This window comes from Rhipicephalus sanguineus, chromosome 6 (genome assembly GCF_013339695.2).
Source record: "Rhipicephalus sanguineus isolate Rsan-2018 chromosome 6, BIME_Rsan_1.4, whole genome shotgun sequence".
NCBI classification, from domain to species: Eukaryota; Metazoa; Arthropoda; class Arachnida; order Ixodida; family Ixodidae; genus Rhipicephalus; species Rhipicephalus sanguineus.
This window is the reverse complement of record NC_051181.1, coordinates 58311378-58334929: the sequence shown is the minus strand read 5'-3', so window position 1 is coordinate 58334929 and position 23552 is coordinate 58311378. Positions and strand designations below refer to the sequence as shown.

At 48.0% G+C, this 23552-nt stretch overlaps 1 protein-coding gene across 3 annotated transcripts in view; it reads left to right on the top strand.

Annotated features, from left to right (window-relative positions):
* Nucleotides 1-23552, top strand: part of LOC119395808 (uncharacterized) — a 119322-nt gene that overhangs the window by 23001 nt on the left and 72769 nt on the right. For 2 of the 3 annotated variants that reach the window (XR_005184329.1, XM_037662813.1), the window contains exons 1-2: nucleotides 8450-8574; nucleotides 11672-11726. Coding sequence is in view for 2 of the 3 variants with exons in the window: in XM_037662813.1 (XP_037518741.1) it covers nucleotides 8531-8574; nucleotides 11672-11726 (99 nt within the window). In the remaining variant the exon portion in view is untranslated. Of the gene's footprint in view, nucleotides 1-8449; nucleotides 8575-11671; nucleotides 11727-23552 lie in introns of those variants that run through there. The other variant, XM_037662814.1, reaches the window with a different exon arrangement.

Here is a 23552-nt window from a genome sequence, read left to right as displayed (position 1 = left end):
CCAAGTTCACTGAAGTGATTCGGACTTCCCGGAATTCGTCGCTTGTAAGGTATCCTTTGGTGAGCAGTGCATAACAGTGATTAATTTTTACCTACAACCTTCAAGCCGCATTTCGGTGGAAGAGCTCACAAATATCTTCAATATTTCAAATCCATATACATTTGTATGTGGAGACTTTAATGCACACAACATAATCTGGGGTAGTGATCGATGTGATGCACCTTGGAACGTTGTTGAGTGTGCCGCAGACAAATGCAATTTGACAATTTTAAATGACGGCTCCCCAACTTTTCTCCGTGGACATAATTACTCGAGTTGCATAGATGTTACCATGTGTTCCCAAGATCTAGTGAATGGTGTGGGATTTTCCCATCCTTATAAGTCACCCCTACTTGCGAAATGACGACATCAGGCGCTACAGCAAACTGACGAACTGGAAAGCTTTTCGGTACCGCCTAACAAACCGAAATAGTGAACTTACGACAGTTGAAAGCTTTACTGAATTTTTGCAAGATAATGCGAATAAATGTACAAAAAAAGTCCCCATTCCAAAAGACTATGCTGCAGTAGACGGAGAGTATGAACAACTAAGAGCCATCAGACGACGTTCCGAAAGGGCATATCGACGCAGCGGAAGTTTAGAAGCATACAAAAATGCACAGAAAATCCACAGTGTAATGCGCCGACGACTAGAAAATTTAGGTAAACGACGCTGGCGTAATTTTTGTGGAACGCTCTCTCCCCACACACCTGTTCCAAGAATTTGGCTGGTAATTCGAGCATTTAGTGGCCCTGTATCACAGAGCTTCCCATTTCGTGCGCTTGCTGTAGCCTTGGACAAACGGGAAGTTGTGGTAGCAGATGAATTTTGTCAACTTATCAGTAGGCCCGCCGCATCACACTGTGCCTTATTTGATCATTCTGTCGCGTTAGCCAGCCAGAAAATTAATGCTTGCTATTGGGCCCAGCATCCTCAACTAGACCCTCTATTTACGTTAAGTGAGCTGCAATGTGCTATAGCATCATGTCGTCAAAAATCGGCCTCTGGACCGGACGGCATTACGTACACTATGCTAAAGAACCTTGGGCCGACAGGCACAACCATTCTATTAGATATTTACAATAATCTATGGATGCAAGAAACTGTACCCGAGTCTTGGAAGTTTGCTCGCATCATTCCGATCTTAAAACCGGCTAAGACGCCCTTGAGCCTTGAATCCTTCCGCCCAATTAGTCTGACAAGTTGTTTATGTAAAGTAATGGAAAAAATGATTGATGCAAGACTTCAGTGGTGGTGCAACAGAACCGGTGTATTCTCCAACTACTTAACAGGTTTTAGGAAACAGAGATGCACAATGGATGCAATACTGGACATAGTAACGTATGTGGAGCATGAACACGCCTGTGGTAGTTTGACGGTCGCAGTGTTCTTAGACATCAAAAGGGCATTTGACACAGTCAGTCACACTCATGTTCTGCTGAGTATGTTGGAACTCGGACTGTCCGGCAGGTCTTTGCGGTGGATATCTAAATTTTTATCCGGTTGCAAAATATTCATTCAGACGAGCGAAGGAAAGAGTGCAGAACACGACGTGAGACAGGGAGTGCCACAAGGAAGCGTACTCAGCCCTTTTCTTTTCAACTGTGTTATGGCTGATTTAGCTAAAAGACTGCCTTCTAGGTTGAAATACTCTTTATATGCAGATGATGTGTGCATTTGGGCATCTGGCACGGATGTACGGTTGATTCAGATTGCATTGCAAGACGGCATAAATATTATTAACAACTTTTTAAAAGAAAGAGGAATGGTTCTGTCGCACGCAAAGACAGCTGTATTGCCCTTCACCCGTAAGAAGTTAAAAAAACTTCAATCTCAATTTAGAAGGCGAACCACTAATGACTGTGACACAGCATCGGTTTCTCGGAGTAATACTTGATAGGCAGCTATCATGGGCACCTCACATAAAGAAACTCGAAAACGAGGTGAATATGCTAGTGAATATACTCCGCAGAATTGCTGGGACATCATGGGGCGGATCTGTATCATCCATGCTCGCTGTTCACAATGCGTTAATACGACAAAAAGTTGCATATTCTGCAGCAGTCTTACATGGCCTTTCGCGCACTTCAGAGGAGCGACTTCAAAGACTATTAGCTAGGGGACTGCGCGTCTGCCTAGGTGTTCCGCGAGCGACTTCCAGCAGCCTTGTCATAGCTGAGACTCGACAAGCACCCTTTCCAATCATGAGAACAATCAAAACATGCCGCCATTTTTTTCGCTTACAGACGCAACACAAGGACCACCCATTGGCACTGGAGATTTTACGAAGGGATAAAAGCAATGCTCATGCAGAAATACAGAGTAATGTACATATATTACCATGAAATGAAATTTGGAGCTCTGAAATGGACTATCCTCCATGGCTACTTGCAATACCGAGCATTGAATTCTCAGTAGATGGCATTATCAGAAAGAGAGACATGTTCATCCAAGCTGCTCAACAACTAGCGCTTTATCAGATACACATGCGGTATCCAGGGTACATACAGGTTTACACAGATGGCTCAAGTATCACAACGTCTTCAACATCGGCATTTATCATACCACAGCTCAATATTCAGGAATCATTTAAATTATGTCGTACAACGTCATCTACTACAGCAGAGCTTTTCGCTATTCTGTATGCTATAAAGTTTATAAACTCGGCAGCAGACGCGAGAAAATGGGTACTTTTCAGCGACTCACAGGCCGCATTAAGGTCACTCTCGAGTACAAACACCACGGTAATTAGTGATAGCATGATATACGAAACGCTGAAAGAGCTCACCAAAGCAAGCAAGGCACAACATGAAATCAAATTCCAATGGATACCTGGCCATTGCAACATTCCTGGAAACACAGCTGCCGATGAAGCGGCACGACAAGCACATCGTAAAGATGTTACTATTTCTTTACCAATTTCGAAAAATGAATTGTGTGGTCTTATAAAGGCTACAACTTTCAGGATGAACAAAACTGCTTGGTTTGACCAAAGTACAAAGAGCTGTGATTTATATCACATCGATCCATTCATTGAATTCAAAATTACGATAGCATTACATAGAAGTATGGAAACTCTTATTCACCGATTGAGGCTAGGCACCGCATACACAAAACATTTTTTGCACAGAACTGGTAGAACTGAAACTCCCGAATGCGAATGTGGATTTATAGATGAAGACGCATGTCACCTTCTCATAGACTGTCCACATCATGACACGCAACGACGCCGTCTTAAATCGGAACTGTTGGCATTAGACCGCAGACCGTTTAGCTTGAGGAAACTTCTGGGCCCGTGGCCAACTAGAGTTTTACAGACGCAAGCTTTAAAAGCGTTAACACGTTTCTACAAGACAGCGGCATTGCTGACAGGTACTAAGAAATACCGAACTTTCATTTGTATAACACATGTCATACTTATTATGCGCAGTCTCATATCACACCCATCATATGTGTGTGCTGAAGTGAATAACGTATCGACTGTTATGTACTCACGAGCGAATACATCTTCTTAAAGACCAGACGTGTGCTCTGCTGTTGTGTGCTGGTCGGACCAAATATTAACGACGGACATTATCAGAGACTTCATTCGCTGTCTTTGGAACATTTCTTTATCATTTTGTTGTGATATGTGCCTATAAGTGTGTTTTTGCATATGTGTGCCCGAGTGTTCTACTTTACATGAACTGCCTTGTATGTTTTACTTTAAGATATGTGTTCAAGTTTCACTCAAGGGCTAAGGAGTAGCCGGCGCCATAATTGTGCGCCAACATCTCCTTATATATCACATCAATAAAAAAAAAGAGGTACTCGAGTAAGTTTACCTACCTTACCTCAAACTCCGCGTCACCTAATTCTGGACGGGCCCGCGTCCTTACGACGAGCTACGGGACGCAATCCTGCAGTTCTACGGCGGCAAGCGTTGCCCCTGTCAGGAGACCGCCCGCATAATACCTGCCTTGTCGCCACCGCTGATCTCGACCGAGTCTACCTCCCGCTTGGTCTCGAGCGCCTGTCGTGCTGTGCCCAGCCACCACCACGAGGAAGGCCATAATCGTCCATACACCGGCACGCCTACCGAGAGATGCACTACTCCGGAGTCCGCGGCCCATGTTCCATCACACAGGCCTGAAATTTCCGCGTGTTTCTGCATATCGAGACCCGCGGCATGGTAGCCGGCGTGGAGCCCGCAGACTCCACGCCGGCTACCATGCCGTACGCCGTGCACCATATCGCGGATAACGTGTCGGATTCTGCTCGTCCACCGATTCCAGAGACATCGCCATCTATGTCATCTGACTGTCCACTCCGTGAAGACGGGCTGCGTTCACTGCATTCTGCATCTACTGCTACCGATCTCGAGGCCGAAGACCTTCAGCATGACGCGGAGCTTTGGTGCCCGTACGCCGGTAAGGGCGAGGCAGTCGGTGCGATCGAATCCTGCCCTTCCCCTTTCCACTCAAATTCTCCGGCTGCCAACCTTCTGCCGGGCAGCTCAGAGGGCAGCCCCGATCAGTTCGGCACCGGCGATCAGCGCCCTTCAAGAGATAGAGACGCGGTGCCTGAACTGTCTCAAACTTACCAGGACGCTGGTCATGACAATCGCCTTCACCGACCGCCTACCAATCGGCTCCTGTCCTCGGCTGGACCCGCACACCAGCGCTCGACAATGAAACTACAGAATGCAGTGCTTCTGGCTTCTCCGTGCCAGCGTCGGGAGACATCCGACGGCGTCGTCATCGTTGTCGTCAGGTCTGTTCGCGTCTGCAGCACTTTCCGTCGACGTGTTACCGGTCTGGTCCAGCGCGCGTCGCACTGGAGCCCACAAGGAGAGTTCTGCCGCGCTGTATGCGGGGATACAGGCAGCTCAAGACTGCGCAGCTCAGTGTAGTGGAGTGCATGGCCTGCTTGCAGTCGTTCCTGCCCCACTGTTCCTCGAGCCACACGTCTACAATGACACTATCAGCCGCGGCCTCCAGGGTAGTTTCACGGCTCGTTCGCCTGAACACGGTTCTTTCTGGACCTGTTAACGGACACTTTACGACCAGCCGCACATGTACAGTACGGTACACTGTTAAAGGGAACACTCCAATGAGCACCTTTCATTTCGCTGGCCCCCTAACAAGTGAACAGGGAAACATTGTTCATGCACTGCACAAGTCTGTCAAAGGAGGCAGAACTCTCAGCGACCAGTGGTTTTATGCAAATTTAAGCCACTATGTTTTTACAGGAGGGCGAATTCCAAGCATGTCCTGCACGCAAGTGTTCCATTTAACAGTGGACTCGTCTGTACATATGTACTGTTTTCCATTCTCGCTTGTATCTGTACTTTCAATCGCGCAACACGCTAGGAGGAGGGCCTACGTTGCACCATGGCAGGCGCGGCAAAAGAAGAGGAGAGCCGCGTGGCCCGAGATGCGCGAGCCGCGAGGTAGTTAGAAAGCTCGGGCTCTTGATCTGGGTGGACGCGGCAGCCGCTACCGCTTCGCTTCGTCGGCATCTGAATAAAGCTGCGATGACGACACGGCTTTATCGGCCGCCGTCACGTATCTCTGCTTCGCTTTAGGTTGTGAGGCATACGAAATTTGACTTCTGGGTGCCATTATGCAGTAGCATGTGCCATCGTCGCCATTATGCATATATCCAAGTTTAACGCATTTAGGCTCTAGAGAACAGATATCAGAGGGCTTGCGTCGAACTTGTTGTCGTGCGATGCTTGTTTGTACTTGCGAGTTGCAGCGCGTCGAAATAACCGAAATATTCTTTGTATCGTTCCCGCTGTTCGCTTTGATGAGCTGTGTAGTTTTCTTAAGCGCGGATTGTCGAAAGAAGCTTTTCAGGTCCCTGATTTTCAGGAAACCCTGCCTTAACATAAACGAAAGATGGGGGTCTGTTGTGGCCTATGCAGATTCGTTTGCTAACGGCTCTCTTTGCACTACCCAGTTAGGGCCAGAGCCGCGATGAGGGCGCTAGTGGCGGTTTTTTCGCAGTGCCGCCTGGCCAGAGCCCGATGCCTATATGTCGGAAAAGCTGCGCGCATGCCTTATCTCGCAAAAACGAAAAAACCTGGCGGTTCGAAACCTTCAGTGAGCCGAGATGATTCGCTTGGTGTCGTGCGCTGTCTGCAATAACGCCCACGGGTCACGTTGCAACTCAGTTTTGCTTTAGCCTCGAAAATGCGTAAACGCAACGTGCTGCGTGCACGACATTTTAATTCAGATGCGAAGCATCTTATGGCGGAGTTCAATCCGGTGGTGGTGGTGTGCGGCGTGACCACCCTTACTGCGCATGCGCAAAACCCTCTCCACAACCTCCTCTCCACTCCCTTCTCTCACTCCTCGCCCTCCCTCCACTACCCCTCTCGCGCTCCTCATTCTCTCCTACGACGAGTAGGCAGCAGCGACGCCTCCGGCATGTTGACGTGGCACGAGCGGCCGATGGCCGCCTGTGCTTCTGTGGCTCTAGACGCGGGGCGCTCGTGCTCCCCTTCCCTCGCTGAAGAATCCCAGGACGACACCAATGGCATCGACTGCAGAGAGGCAGGCGCACATGATCTCGCGACTTTGCGGGAGTCGAATACCACGGACGCCGGCAGTTCCACGCAGCGGGAGCTGGATGGAGACTGGAAGACACTGCTGATTCTACGCCAGAGGAGGCAGAGGCTCGAGAACGCAAAAAAAATGCGTGCTTTGCTGCAAATGTCGTCGAAAAACGATAGATGAGGCGCTGCGTGAGATATGGACGCCATCTTGCAATACGTCAGGAAACCCGTGGCAGCACCATATTGTCGGCAGTGGGCTCTTTTGTGCCTAGCGGCGCATTTTCAGCGCAACCGCATTTTCCGCGCAGCCTAAGAAACGCTAGGGCTTTACAATTATGTATCTATGTATTTTCTTCTACAAGAAACAAACCACCTAATTATTATTTATAGATATCGCGCCTGAGATATGCATAATATTTCCTTTTTGATCGACCATGTTCACAAGTATCAACTTAGCCAACAGTTCAAGATGGCTGGGCGTTGAGCAAGTGGTTAAACTTTGGCCGCGTGTCTGAATCGTGTGACAGACAGGCAAACAGAAAGACAAACAGACCAAAATTTCTGCGTTGAAGTTCCCCAAGAAATACTATCGTCTTTAAAAAATTATACCATCTCCCGCTCAAGCTGACGATCTCCCCGCTTCTTCGCATCTATACATGGTTCCCTTTAGCGAGAGATGGTGTAATCTTTTTTGCTGATCATAACGCCAGGATTGTGAATGTGAGTTTTTTGTGCGCTCGTATAGTGGGATATGTATTCTTGCTCGTCTTTAGGCGAATGACATCATGCCCATTAGGTTCAATTCGGGTGCTCGTTAGTACGTGAATTGTAGGGCAGTAATGAGGACCGACAAAAGTGCAAACCATAACATAGTTCCTTTTTGCATTCCTGTGTTTATCAGTGCTGCTGGTTTCGAGAGAAATCTTGGCGTTATGTGGACGCGATTGTTTCCTGTAAATGTACGAGATAACACACTGGCTTCGCCTAGCTTATGTTCCCAAGACGCGACGCAGGCTTGAAAGCCGTAATGCGCTAAAATGAGCCGAACTAAGGCGGAATGAACTTGTTTTGAACTAAAACTTCGTTCTAAGTCTTGTCACGAGAAGACACTATCCGCGCGGCTTGGAGAGCAAGCGTGACGCCATCTCTCGGAGGCGCACCATCATAGACATCCCGTCTCAGCGTGAAAAAAGGACGATCAAGAGTATTGTATGCTGTATCTGCGTTTCAAACGTCGCTATTAGAAATCGCAAATAAAACTAGCGTATTATAAGAGTTAGGATCAGTGATGTTATGAACGAACATTAAGGAAAAATTACGACTGCTTCGCACTAGTGGTGGCATGCCTGAAGGAAGAGCGCATCTGGGTTGCCCTCCTTGTTTCTGTTTATTCTTTTCTTTCGGTTCTTTCTTTCTGTGTCTCTCTACTTCTTGTGTCTCTTTTTTGTATAGGTTTTTCTATTTCTTTCTTTGTCTCTCTTTTTATTTATTTCTCTTCGTTACTCTGAAGGTCACTTGAATGCCGCCTACATAGAAGCTAAAAGCATTTCACTGTTAAAAAACGAAAACTGAGCGACGCCTCATGACATAGAAGTGGCAGTGTGGATATAAACAACGTGTATGGAAAGTTTTGCTCTCACCATCCAAGTACTTCAGTAGACTACAGCGTTTTGTTATAGATGAATGGATGGATGCTCTGAGCGTTCCAGAGTGTTAGAATGCGAATACATGACCGAACACTATTGTGCAAATTTCAACTCTCTTTTCTTTACGCTCGTACAAACATAACTGCGACAGCCTATGTGTCACCAAAGTTAAACGTATGATGTACAGGTTTTCGAACTCATTTCCTCACAGTGCACAAATGTTTTTGCAGGTGGTGCAATCAAACTGATGTCTGAAGCACACAGTAGCTGACAACTGCATTGAAACTACCATTAGTTTTGACTATGAAGGCTCTATTGCGCTTTTCATTTTTAAGTATCGCCTTGCAGTAAGTATTTAGCCGAAGATTTTTCATGAAAAAACACAGAAGTTTCGTTTTATATACTATGATAATCTGTTTTTTCATTGGCGCATAGCTTCATATCAAAAAGAAATCGGCATATCCCACGCATTGGGAGAATTGGTTCCTATGTGGGCATCGGGGGGTTTGTGTGATGCGAGGTGGATCGATGTGTTTTTTTGTAATGGAGTAGCTACGCACATATAGTGCGCTTACCAAGCACGTTGACTTCACTGGCGTTGAACGTATGACTTATGGCCTGACACTCATATTAGAGCACAAACGTCAGTTTTATTGTAACGAAATGCAGGCTACGGTGTGGTGATATGAACATCAAACGTGCCATTCGTTGGAGTATTCTTCCGGGGACATGCAACATTTGAATACAGCTTACTGAGTCATGGGAGTTGATATATAATGTTTATACTGCCTTGTTAAGCGACTTTATTAGCTTCAAATGCTCCAGAGTTACTAAACGAGTCTTTTATATTATAACTTAAATTCACAGTATTTTCATCAATCCGGTTCGTCAACTGCAGTTCGCCGCAGTGAAGAACTTTTCAAATGCACTAAATTTTACATTAGTAGTACAGTGTCTCCTTAGTGAAGCCAACAGGCATAGAATCTCAAACAATAAAGAAAAATGTTCATTACTTGTACCTCCGCAAAAACATACCGTGTAGACATAGAGAGGCTAGGACTACAAGTAACTTCTATTGAGGAAGGAGGCTAGTTGCAAACCAACTTAGATGCTCTTGTGTTAATATATGATAAATTATTCTTGGCCGGCCAATCGTATTAACGCTTTCCACTCATATAGGTTCTAAAAATCCAATGAAGTGTGATAAGAATTAGTCTCCCGTCAATATAATTTCTTTCCTGCACGAGGATGTTACGGAACCTAGAACACTGCAATTCTGAACACCTGCTGGAAAATATTCTTTGACCTATGAAAAGAGAAGGCTTCCCGGAAGACAGTCATCTGAATCTCAAAAGTAACTGACTGAATGCATTACTCGATACATAATTTTACCCCAATGAAGAGTTTTTGAAGTAATAATACTGCTAAGCAACCACGACGAGAGGTCTAGTCTAAACGAACCATGGGGTAATCTTCAAGATGAAACTTATTCTTTTTTTGGTCCAGTGTGGGCTCTGCTATTATAGCAGGGTAATGAACTTTACATTTATATTCCTACGATCCAGAAAGCTATATTAGAAGCATTGCTCGACCTCGTGTGAGTATATTAACGAATGTTACGTATGATTTTCACCTGATTGCAGCACTCAGTGTGCTTAGTTCAACAATACTAACGTATGTACTTTAACGTTAGGGCTAACTTTACTCCGCACCATAAGTTACCCTTTAAACGCCATTGTTGTCGACGTGCCTAGTAAGCCCACGATGTGCGCAGAGCTACTACACATACCAAAACATGTTGACCACCTTGTAACGCTTGGCTCATGCCCTAAAAATTCAGCATAGAAGTACTTGCTGACTGCTTCGCACAAAACGATTCCGACAACGCGTGGGATCTGCGGAATGTTTTTCTCTCTTTTCATTTTTAAATTCTCAAGCTACCAGCTCTCATGCCGTGTCCACCATATTGTTGCTCATCCTAGAATAGACCGGTTGCTCTGTTTTCAATATTCCGCAGTAACTTTAGGATGCACCGTGGCAGTACCCTTGCAAGTTGTTTCCTCCTTTAGGTACAATATGTCGTTTCATTGCGACAGGCTCGGTAGCTAGCAGTTTGTTTAAATGCAAAGATCCGTAGCTCAAGCCTCGTTCTATTGAATTTTGATATCAGATGATCACATTAACCATTAATACTTGCTTCCCTCAAACATGATCAGTAGCTCAACACGAAAACCCGTTACGCAGCAATACAAGAATGTGCCACCTGCGCATTCTGCGCATTCATGTTTGAGTCCGACAAACGGTGAAATATGACTGAGCAAATGTACATTATATCTATGCTGACATCAGCAAGGTGTGTTTCTTCTTTTTTCAAGCGTTCGTCATGGTCTGGAATGGTCCAGCGAAAAGACCCTACTGCGATTGCCGACACATACGGGTGTGAAAATTTCCAGTGCCGGAATATTACTTTTGTGTAGAATGCTGCAGGTCTGTTTTACATATTGCCGAAGATAGGGCCTTCGCTCTACCCTTGCAAGATGATTGAACTAGCACTTCGTAAAAACTGTCCCGTCTTACCTTTTTTTTTTTACATTGCTGGTACACTGCATTCAATTTGTTTAGGTATACTCTCATTTCACTCGTGTGGGTGTGCAGCCCAGTCAGTAAGACACTCACCCTCTCATTGTTCACCCCAAGTTTCTATACCGTCAGTGAAAATTCATTTTGTAGATTAACTTTACACAGCTTACTCATCGAGTCGGCGTCCGAATGCTTCATCATGTAAAATCGCCCACTCTGCCCTAAACTTAAAAAGCTGTTTTTTTTTTTTGCTAATCCGAACCGTGCATGCACAATGCATAAGGGAGTTCATTGCTATATCTATTACAAGAACACTCTTCGCTGGTTTATTCATTGCCATCACCCCGTCATGTTCAGTATAAATGACAAATCTATAACATTGCCCGGCGCCTCGTATGCTGTACGCGCGAGCTATGAATGCGCGAAGGATGCCTGATATAACATCGACCAGCGTGCGAGGCCTGCACTCGATTGCTCTACAAGCAGAGAGAAAACGAACCGGCCTTCTTTCGTCGCGCGAACGGGCGTCAGTGGGGGAGTGTGGAAGCTGCGTCGCTCAAGGATCAACTCGAGACCGACATCAGGACGGTTCGTAAACTTGCTGTGCTAACGCGTTTAGAGGACTGACAGCTTGAAAACCGCTTGGTTACCTGCAGCGGCCGTACTCCCTTAAACCAGCTCTGTCTTCAGTTGCGCGAGATTGGATCCACAAGTGTTAGCTGCTAGTCACATCGAACAACCTCCCAAATATCACTATCGAATTCATAGCTTCGCCCTTGCCGGAAAACTGCGATTTTTATTCGAATTCTCATCTGATAAGAAATGAATTGTTAGCACTTCTATTCAAGAAATTCTTTGTTATAGGAACCTGTGGTCTGGAAATTTCCCCGGGATGAATGTTTACGCCAGTAATTGCGAGGTAAGTTGATGTAGAAGCGACAAGGGAATTATGGTTCATCTTTTTATGGAGAAATCTGGACGAAAAACATGCTGGAACCACAGAACACATTAGTCAGCCTCTTACTGCCGTCATGATTACCGCAACTGCCAATTCGGCAAGTAGTTCAACTTCACGTCTGGTATGAGTGCATGAGGCTCGAGTGCCTTGTGCCGTTATATTTTGCGCTATTTTGTGCGTCTTTTTCGTCCGCTGCTGCCGAAGACTCCAGCTGTTTTAAATTCCCGAACTAGTTAGTGGTGGCGTATTTCGAGCTTTTCTGGTGTATTGCGAATACCGAAATTTGCTAAGAAAAAAACATATATTTCAAATGTTCCAATAAACGTTCTCAAATGTTCTACTGTGTCTTCGTGTGCGTGCGTTGTTTGAAGATAAAGCTGTACCAACTATCCCAAATCGCTACGCTTTTCGATTACGCTCCGTCACATGTCACAGCTTGCTCATGCGCATACTACGCAGCATGAGAAAAGGTAAAAAAGTTCCAGAGCTGCGCAGTTACGGGTAACAGCTTAAGATGGAAATAGAGGCCTTTTTAGAGCCACTGTAAACTCGCGTTTAGGCCTACTCCTTAAAGGGATGGAAGCGGCCCGCACTCCTACAAGTGCAGATTATTTAGGGATAATTTTTAATTGAAGTACCCACGACTCATCCTGCCAGGCAATATGTCACTAACATTGCTGCACACTTGTGTATATTGTGCCCCAATCATGGTTAGGCGTTAAGGCTAAGCCCCTTGGAATAGAGTGCCCGGCTTAAATCACCCACTCCTTATGAATTCAGAACTGTGTGAGTGCCTAGTGAGATTCTGCACTTTCTATTAAGCCAATGTTTCGAGAACCGCTAATTCTAGGGCTCATCTGACGTGTGGCGCCATTATTAGTATATTTTTAACACGAAAGTGTTTTATGCCGGGGTCCACCACGGCTCCACTGACGCATTTCCGTCACGGATATGACGTTGTGAATAACAAATACTAACTAATAACATATAGAAAAGAAAAAAACTGGAAGAAGATGTTCTGTCACCGGAGTCGAACTTGCGACCCCTCGAGTCCCAGCGCCTATCGCGAAACGACTCCGCCACAGACGGCACCATCTTCGTAATACTAACGGCGTGCTATTTATATACACCATTTGCCGGTGGCGGTACTCCGAGATCGGGGTATCAGGGTGTTTTTGTTATCTACTAGCGAGATGGCGCGACCAGCTCGAAGAGCGCGCTTAAAAGATCGACGCCCCGCGCGACGCTATGAGTGCGCGCCTCTACAGGGCGTGGTCGCTCGTGGCGCGCGCTTCTCTCTTGATCGCTGGTGGTTGTACGTCTTGGGCCCTCGTCGCAAGTTTGCTTTGAGGGCGCCAAGGTCACTTCGCTGAACGGCCGCTTTTGCGAAAGAGCGCGCTGCTCAGACAAAAATAAGTTACCAACCTGTGACCAGTTTCGCGCTCATCATGTGTATGTTCGTTCCCTGCGTCCTTTCTGCTTCAGCAGCGCATTGCAAGTTTCGAGCTGCTTGCCGTTCCGTTCTTCGCCGTGACATGCTACTTGTTGCTATAGCATTCATTATATCGCCACACGCAGTCGAAACAATGCACAACAACGCTCAACTACGTTCTGTGAAGCACTCTTTTACTTTCGTGTTATACCGATTCCTATGACAGAGGGATCAGCCAGGTTTTTTCTACTCAGTATCAAACACTGGCGTGTCCTCTGTCGGTGAGTGGTTGATTACCAGAACTACCATTGTGATCCTTGGTCAGTTTCAAGCTTTAAACCCTCCTTTTTGCCTATTGTCCCCGATACCTGCACCAGACGCCAGAGAGAATGAACCACGTACAACATAGCTTGGTTGTACCGACCGCGTTTGCAATGTCCACATTCGGGCGGCGTGCATCGTGCATCGCTTACGTCGGGCCTACGCGCCTTCAGAGCAGCCGATGTTTCCTCCGTGGTGCTTGTACCTTCCACACGTACGTCTAACTAGTTCTACGACTGCAGAAGAATTCACATTTATGGATCCAGCGCAAAAAAAATGAGTCTATTATCTTGCATGAAACCTTGCATACCCACGTGCACATCTCCACCGATGGCTCTACCACGGTGCCCAGTACGAGAAATACCAGCAGAGAAATGGACTCTGCGACCAAGGTATCACATGTCACCGCGTCCACGGCGGGTAGAACTTACGGCTCTGTGCAGTGGTCCTCAGGTACATCACTTCAGAGAACGAGCAAATGGGCTGTGTTTACCGACTAGAAACTGACATTACAGTGCATGCACTCAATCCTCGCACCAGATGCCACAAACAGCTTACGTAGAATCGCCAAGCTTTATCCACCGCACGAAAAAAAAAATTCTACACCATTTCCCGTTAAAGGGGACCATGAGGCAATGCGAGCAGGAGCACTTGCACGATCGCGTTCCTTGGCGTTCGTTGGGCATGCTACCGACCTCGCGTCGTAAAACGCGAAGAGGAACGCTACGCGCGTTTTGTCTTCCATCTAGCCTGGCCGTTAAGTCTCCACGGCGAGCGGAGAACGCAGTCGACAGGCGCGCGAGAAGGGGGGCAGTGTAGAGAGTAGAGAGAGGGTGGAAGGGACGCGCATGCGCTGGCGCTCATCGCGGCGTTGCGCGGGAGAGAATTTCGGGCATGTCTAGACCGCGTTTCAGAGGAAGAGTGGAGCGCGGGAGGGAGAGGGGAAGGGAAGTGGGAAAGTGGAGAGGGGGAAGTGGGCGGGAGAGGAGGAGACGGTGAGTGGAGAGGAGGAGTGTGGATAGGGTATGCGCATGCGCAGTAAGGGTGGTCACGCCGCACACACAACCACCGGTTTGAACTCGCTATAAGATGTTTCGCATCTACAAAAGCCTACGAGGCTCATTTTCAGTAGCTACCTCGTCATAGCGGGAGATTGTGGGTCTTGAAACGTGTTACCAACTCATTAGGCTGTCGCACTGGTAACGGGTATTCTTTTCGCCCTTGCGCGTCCGCGCTTCGGAATGACACTGCCTGAGGTTTCAAACAAGTTGTACGCTGTTGAGTTATCAGCATCACGGTCTTGCTGGCGTAATACATCCAGCTTGCGGGAAGTCGCACAGCACGCTCCTCTGGAGTCTTCTGGGCACGAGGCGCCCAGGTCTTTTTTGCCACCATTGTTGAACTCGCTTGGCGACGACCTCGGGGTTGGTCCACTCGGCCTTGGCCTTGCGCTGGTTGCACCGCTGCTCCATGATCATCGCTTCGACCTCGGCGTCCAGATCTCCAGATGGGCCCTCTACTATAATGTTCCGTTCGCCATTACAATAATTCAATATGTATCCATACGTTTCTTGCGGACATATAACACAAGTACATAGAAGTTATAATTAAAAACAATGGAATCCGTACGAAAACATGGAAATAATGCAATGAAAAATGGAACGCTTGAGTATGATGGCACGTCCATAGCACACACACGATCTGCAACGGCTGGCAAAGGGATCGACAGTGTCTCAGGATAAAAGCCAATGTGTTTCTCTTCGTTTCCTTCCAAGATGTCCTGGTGGTGGCCATCCTGCCAAAGGCGTTGGCTCGCTATCCCTTGATGATAAATATGCATTATGACTGAGCACCTTTGTAATGGCTGGTAAGCTTTTAACCCTCCCGTCGCGCAATTAACATGACGTTACGCCTATTCTTATTCTGCCTTTCTGCAACGCGATGTTATATGTCCATAACGCTATATCAATACACCAGTATCACACGTCAACACGCCGTGAATGCTCGTTCTATATGGTGCTCCTGCAAGCTTTGTTTTCCGTAGCAGGTTCATGTACTGGCGTGGCTCTGAGGTAAATACTTCATCGCCACGCAGAATTGTGGGTTTGAGGGCCTGGTCGAGTAATTCCATAGTCTTTTATGGCGCTTGCATCTAGCGATATTTGCGGCCCTTGACAAGCGACTCGGTTCGCTTCTTGTAAACCGGAAGTTGAAATGCATGATTGTGCGTCGATCAGAAGCCAAAAAATTAAAAGAGAGTAATGGTTCACGTTACGAGTTGTACACGTATAATATCAGCGCATACAAATACTTAAAGTAAGGGCAAGTTAACTGCCAAGATAATAATGAATATCAATTGAGTGGCTTGGCAGAGCAGACCCGACCACGCGCTTCTTTACATGCGCCTCTGCAATCGCTTCTGCAGAACGGAGGAGCGCTTTCTCAACTCATTGCGGTGGCCACGTGCATGAAAGGACACGCTTGAAGACACTCTTACCACCCGGACACTACTAAAAGTCAATTCAATGATCATAGATGCGCATCGAAATTTCAGAAGCAAACATATTTATCAGCCCTGTGTGAAAACAGGAAAGTTTTGTGGGTACGTAGCCAGTCTCTGCCTCAGCCTCCCCCTCGCTCCTCAGCGCGCCGTGATCGTGGTACCGCGATCTTCGTGTGGCGCGCCCGTAGCTGCGTACCAGCCTCCTCCACGTGTCTGTAGTGGCTTTCTAGCCACTATAGGGCGGTGGCGATCGCTTGGCGCCTTCCTCGCCCTCCTCCGCGCACAAAACGATAGGGACTAGTGCCATTCAACGCATATAAAGAGGTCATGAACCACTTTTCCAAGTAATCTTGGACTGACCTCAATCGCAGTTTGTTGCCTCACCAATCGATTGCCGCAAACATTTCTCGAAACCGTCGAAAACGAGTCGAGGTACTGAGATTTGTCGCACACTTTATTTTCTTTTTCGGTGAAAGCCCTCAGGTGCCTTTTCAAGCAGAAAAATAGACCGTCGGCGTCAACACGAGTGATGCAAAATCATCACGTGATGACGCCACCATAGGACGTCATAATGACGTTGCAGATGGCAATAACTGTGACGTCATCATGATGGCACTATGACGTCACGCACTGTGACATGAAATGATGAACTCATCACATGGCACCGTCGCTTGGTGAAAGTTTGCCTGATCACGGAGGCAGTGCCGAACCAGGTGAGGCGCACAAAGTTCGCAATGCCTCCGATCCTGGAGGCTTTTCTAAAGTAAGTTAGGAGCAGAAAGCTTTCGGAGGGGCGCGGAGGAAGATCATTGCATCAACTGAGATGAAGAAGATGGCTTCTGCCTTCGAATACTTTTAGGCGAACGCCTAAGCGACCCTGTAAGATTTCACTTCTCTCGTCACAGGTGCACTGGAAGATGCACAAGGAGGGATGGCACAAAGAAAGTTGCGCCAGCGCGCTTTATGACCTTGAGCGCCTGACGGGAAACATGATCACTTTCTCCAGGTGTGATTCACGTGGGCGTTAGTGTGGCTATGTAATATTAGCAGACTGGAGAGAGGGGCGGAACAAATTTTACTCTGACCAGTGGCGTTTGGAGGAGCCGGGCTGGACAGAATATGGTGCGTCTGATCTTACCGCCTTTCTTGATTTTCTCGCCTATTGGAGAGTATCACGCCATTTGTTGTTTGACGTGAAACAGCAGGCGCCAGCTTCCCTAAAGAAAGTGAGCACAAGCCTCTGTATGAAAAGAGAGCGCCGAAAAAAATGGGCCACTTCATGCTGCGCTAGTCATTGCTCGGCACGACTGCAAGATTTGGAATAGCAGTGTCTGCTTTCCGCAAGATGTTTTTTCTCAAAGCACGACGGATTGTTCATAGCGCCGTTAGGTGAAATTAAAGGGCCCCTAAATTATTAAGCGAAACGTGAGGAGTCAGATATCGGTGGTGGCGGCAGCACAGTTTACGAAAGAAGAAGCCGGCACGGGCGAGGTGTACAGAAATGCAGGTGTACACGAAACGATGCCCTCGAAGGTTCGCTGGCACTCAGGTATTTGAGTGGTGATTTTCAACAATTGAAGGCTCTATGAAGGGCTGTAAGAGAAAAGGCTCATATTGTTTTACCATGACGTGTTTTTGGTGCGAAGAACGCACTCCACGACTCCGATTGACAGATGGGACAAGGACGTTTGCGCGTAGGAATTATGAGCGAACGCGAGATACCAGACACACAGTCAACCGGTAACTTCCTTGACTTCCATACTTAGAGTCGTAAGGTGCACACTTCTGTTCTACAGCGCTGTTCGTGTTCTCATGTTCCTTCTCGTGCCCCTATTTCGTGGCGCGCTATATCAAGGTTACTTAGGCTGTATAGTTGGCCTAGAAACGTGCGGTGTGGTGGCGGTGGCCAGCGTTTGCCATACATTTCGGCATTTCGGCGTATTTGCGCAACGTGGCGGAGGACTGCAGCATAGGTCGAGGCTGCGGCATTGCTGGCTCAGGAACACACAATGACTATTAGATTTGCTCACGTACAATTTCACTGAACCACGTCATTTGAGGCTGCGAGGTTGGTGGCAGCTTTACTAGGTTCTGGCGTAATAGCGCGGGTTGTATTGCGCAGGTGCTTGCGCGGGGTTGTATTCCACAGTCCTTAGACTCCTGAGCTGTCAGGAATGAAGCGACGATTTTTTTCACCTTCCTCCGATTGTCCTCGCCTAGAGACATATTATTGCATAGTGTCGGTGGGTTTCGCATCAGCTTAGCGAAGCGCGCCTGCTTTACTCGCATCATGAACCGAACTTCCATTTTCAGCCAGGTCACGGTGGCGTGGCGTGGCGGAAATGTCAGGGCAAAGTTTTTATTTGGGAGCTTGACGCGTGTTTCCAGCGGAATTTCGCCCCTCTCTTTGCGTACGATGCTCGTGAAGGCGGCCCAATATGTGATGTGAAAATGTCGATTGCTGTCAGGGTTGACTCTTCCTTATCTGCCAGAGCAAAAGAGGCATGGCGCAGCTTGTCTTCACTGTTGCCATTGCTGAACGCGGCAAACCTGTCTCATTCATCGCGCTACCCTTTCGAGTCTGTAAGTGGTGATTCGTGGGAGGTTTGCCTGCTCATCGAGATGCTGAAACAGGGTAGGCTAGACCACCAGCTTATGAAATGGAGTATTGCGGCGTGCACTCCAGGCCGACCCTGCTCCTATCTCTACAATAAATATTACCTTAACATCGTAGGGCAAAGGCTGCTTCGAAATGGCCTGTACGCCATGATTTACGATATTGAGATATGGGGAAGCATCTTCACCACGTCCAAAAAGCAGAACGCACACCTACGCAGCTGCATCCTGGACTGGTTTCGAAGGGGCTCTGCATTCTGGCTGTAATCCTGGCTGCCTGTGGCTGCTTTGATGGTCCAATATGGCATAGATGTACGCTTCCCGGTGTTGGGCGTAGATCAGATTGGGGGCGCCTGATACAGAAGAAACAAGCAAACAAACACCGCATATATTGTAAAGAAGAGATACAACGAGATACAACGCCCGCACGCTGGGCCAGCTGTTATATTCTGACTTTGTCTTTCTCTGCCCTCGCCCTAGCCAATCGCGCGCCCGAGCCCCTATACCGCTCTTCGTCGTAACACTCAGCCATGACTGCGAGATCCCGGGGCTGCCGACAATGTCTCTGGTCGCCGGTGCTGGCTGTGTCGCTGTGCTCGGTCGCTACAACGTTGGGGCTTGGCTTGGTGCTTTGCCAATGACTCCTCTGGTGGCTCTCACTGACTACACCTTGTTGGTATGCCAAGGCGACGCGGCGATTTGGTTCGCGGATCTGCCAGAATTGTAAGTGGAGGACGAGACTGGCTGCAGGGCGGTGGTCAGTCTGGGCCACGCAGGGAGATTTTGTGGACAGCTGCCAAACACATCTGGTGGCGGGCGTCGGCTGTGTTGAGGAGTAAGCCTCGTACGCGGCACGCCCGGCGAAGGTTGCCGGAACAGCATCCGAGAAGGCACACCGGATGCCTTGGCTGGAGGTTCTAGCGCAGACTCCTTTGGGAAAGAAGGTGGTACGTCAAGGGCCTGTGGGATTAGCGACAGGGCAACTTTCTTCGAAGTAGCAGGAGCGGCTCTGGGGCGTCGGCGAGCGCAGTGATGTGCGCCATGGGCTCTTCCGGTATCTTCGCGAACGGCGGGAAAGGCACAAGAGATACTGGTACCTGCAAGAAGGTGGTCCTCATTCCCGGTAACGTAATGAAATTCGAGATACTTGGCGGGAAACTTTGCTCGCGGCTTCTGTCTGCCGGGCGGCCTTCTGTGCAGGAATTGCAGGCCACACATGACAAGTTGGTTTGTGCCCCTCAGAATCTCAATGTGTGCAGGGCAAAGCTGCACCGTCGCAGCTGTCCGTGGAGGGGCTGCCGGGCACAAATGAACCTGGTGCAGCTCACGAGCTAGATCGAAGAGAGCTGGCTGGATATTGCAGGACAAAGCTGACCCGTCGAAGTGGTTGACATATCGAGACCCGTCTGTCGCGCAACGGTGATCGCGCCATGCGGAACTTGCTCGAAAACATCAATGAGCATACCACTGCATTCCATCCAGGAACGTTGCTACACCCCTTCGTACGTATGCGAATGGTGGCATAGGTGCTCCAGGCAGTATACCCTTACAAAATATCTGGTAACATTAAGTTCACAGTCTAAAGACAATTGTTACTAGAACCTACCAACGATCAAAAGAATGTCTGCAAACTGTCTTTATACGTCTGTACCAACGATCTATCAACACTCTCGCTGCAATTGGCGCACTACGTTTTAGATGCGAATGATCTTATGGCGGAGTTCAATGCGGTAATGGTGTGCGGCGTGACACCCTTACTGCGCATGCGCAGACCCCCTCTACACTCCTCCTCTCCGCTCCCTCCTCGTTTAGATAAAAGCAGAGTCCTTCCTTCAATGCGTTCCTGGTCACGAAACTCCGCCCACAGTTTCATACAGGGACAGAGGCGGCCGCTAGGGTCGCCGCGGTCAACGCGGGGCATTCGTGCGCGCGTTCTGCGCTCGGCTGAATGCTGTGCCAATTTCAGGCAATCGTTTAGCCTGCACCCAAACCGCAATATTTGAACTACCACTTCATACTTCACCTGACATACGATGTGTTAGCGCATACGCGTGTAAGAAAAACTTACTTTGGAGTTTTTTATAAACAATATCCAGGCTGCGTTGGATACAGTCGTGCCGACGCAGCCAATATTCGCTGTATATGTTGTTCCAGCGAGGTTCCTTACCTCAGGCAGTTGGAGAACGAGAGTATTATTCAGGCATGGATATTTACCTAGAATTTACCCCCCCCACTCGCAAACTGAAGTCTCGTAGCGGGAGTTGAGCCCAGCGCCGCTCGCACTATTTACAATCAGGCATCAGTCCCTATGTCGCCGGGAGTTTAACACGGCCGCATTACAAAAAGAAAAGCTCTACATTCCCTGTGTTTACAGTTTAGAAAAGCTACTCACTCCGCTGCAGCCTATCTCACAGAGCTTCGGCAACACTTGAAATCGGGAGTGACGAAGCTTCCGCGCGGTATAATGTCCGTGTGCCGCTGTGAACACCAGCTGATCTCTAGGACCTAATCTAGCCCTAACTTCGAGTTTGTAACCATGTTTTGTCCATTTTCTGCGAGTAACTTTGACAATTTCTAGTTACGTGGACAACGCGCGAGAGAAAGTGTGTCGCACTTTACATTGTGCAGCGTCGCAAAGGCACTCGCGTATTTCTAATTTTCGCGCTCGTGGCACCTTCACAAATCACAACGTGCGTTACTTCGACTGCTTAGATGGACTACGTCTGCACCGCATTATTCAATGATTTCTTCATCAAGACTGCACAGGGGAGACTTGAATAACTGTAACGAAACCGCGTTTCGCTATTCTCGAGAAAATAAGCACATGTGTTCACAAGCAGAGCTCTGTTGCGCTTTCGAGTTATTCGGAACGCAGAAAACGTAACACGGGGCGAAAACAAAAGCGTGTCAATGGTGAGGAAACACGACTGCCGGTTTGCGTCCATACTTCACTATAATTGCTTATTTCAATGGACATATTTGAGAACATCACACTGTCGAGACACTAATTTACAGTAGTAACAAAGCAAGAATGCTACGCGTGAAGAGAAACACAGAAAAAACATTTATCGTAAAATACCTTCAAAAAACAGAAACCTACGAGCGACAGTTTCCTAGCGTAGGGAAACTCTATGCACGGCCAGTACATTGAGGGAGCAAGCTAATGCAAAAACAAGGAAAAACTCTGAAGCGCAACATAAACTTAAAAAAAAACAAACAGCTTAGTTGACATTCAGTCAATCAAAATTTAAAAAAATGCACTTTTTTTAACAGCGGCAAACAAAACAATGCAAGTCACTTAATAGTCTGGAAAGAATCGTAAAAAACTATTCTAAAAGACAGCGCGTGCAAACACAGACACAAGAAAGAAGTCACGATTCTTTTTAGAAACGAATACTAAACCAACTAGCTCAGCTCTCCGTTATTCTAAAAAAACCTAGCTAGCAGCGAAAGAAACAGCGCCGGCCCGCAAACTATGCCTTCTCGCGTTGCAAAGACACAATTTTTTCCATTCACTATGAAGTCACCCGTTCGAATAATGTCGGTTGGCGTCAAAATGTTTCTCCCACATCCTAACGTGTTTAGAATCGAAGGTAAATGCGCCGGCGTCCTGTCGCGGTATTGCACGTTTCTATTCATCCCTCTCATTGCCGTCCCTCGGCAAACTAAACAACGGCACCTTTCCGCTCGTACTTCTCTAGCCGGAGCAACAACCCGGTACGCAGCAAGTCTTCGGCGTCGTCACTCACCGTACACCATGCGTGTCCTTGGCACACATTTCTCACTCCTGTCAGTCAACAAATTAAGAAACCAACGAGGAAAACTGAACGCCCGACGCCGCCGGATTCCTCGGGCCCCCAGCTATCCCTACGCAGCGAACAGGGGCGTAGCCAAGGGGGGGGGTTGGGGGGGTTCAAACCCCCCCGAAATTTTTCAGTTTTGCTTGCGTATATAGGCACGCACACATACAAACGCACACACGAACATATATAAAGTATGGTTGAACCCCCCCCCCGAAAAAATTTCTGGCTACGCCCCTGGCAGCGAAGCTTCTCTTCATTGCCCCCTGCCAAGCCCCCCGCGCGCTCCTAGCGCCGCCGCGCTGCCGCTCCGGCGACATAGCAAGCTCTCCCCATACAGTTACGGAGGAGTTTCGTGACCAGAAAAGCATTGAAGGATTCTCATAAAAGTCTCGCGTTAGGTCGTACACTCGCTCAGACACTGCGCCGGCTGCGCCGGTGTCATGAGTTCCAACGACTAGTCGGCGCCAGTTGCAGTAATACCTTAACGCCTGCCGAGATCAAGGAGCAGCGGGGTGGAGCAGCGAAAGGCTCGACGCGCCGAAGCGTAACGTAAACGTCGGCAAGCGGACCCCGAGCTCCGGGCTAGGGAAGCCCAGCGCAAACGGCAACGTCCGCGCGAAACTGCTACGGATGAAACGCGAGCTCGACATGCCGAAACGCTGCTTCGCATCGCCTCATGGTCCGCTTTAGCGGGAGATCGTGTAATTTTTTTTGTTTCCTTTCTGCATTTTTTATTTATGAGCCTATTTTTTCATTATTTATTTATTTATTTATTTATTTATTTTTGCCCGTATCTACGGCACCTCCTCCACTCCCCGAAACGGCGCTTGTTTCCCCACTCTCTTCTTTCCTTGCTCAAGCGAATGAGCCGAGAAGAACTGTTTGACACACGATACGTCACCACTGCGAACCTGACTGATTCATTACCTTCTCTTTTCCTTTCCTTCAAAAAAATTACACCATCTCCCGCTAAAGGGGACCATGAAGCGATGCGAAGCCGGAGCACTTGCACGATCGCGTTCCGTTGGCGTTCGTTGGGCATACTACCGACCTCGCGTCGTGGAACGCGAAGAGGGACGCTACGCGCGTCGTATCTTCCATCTAGCCTGGCC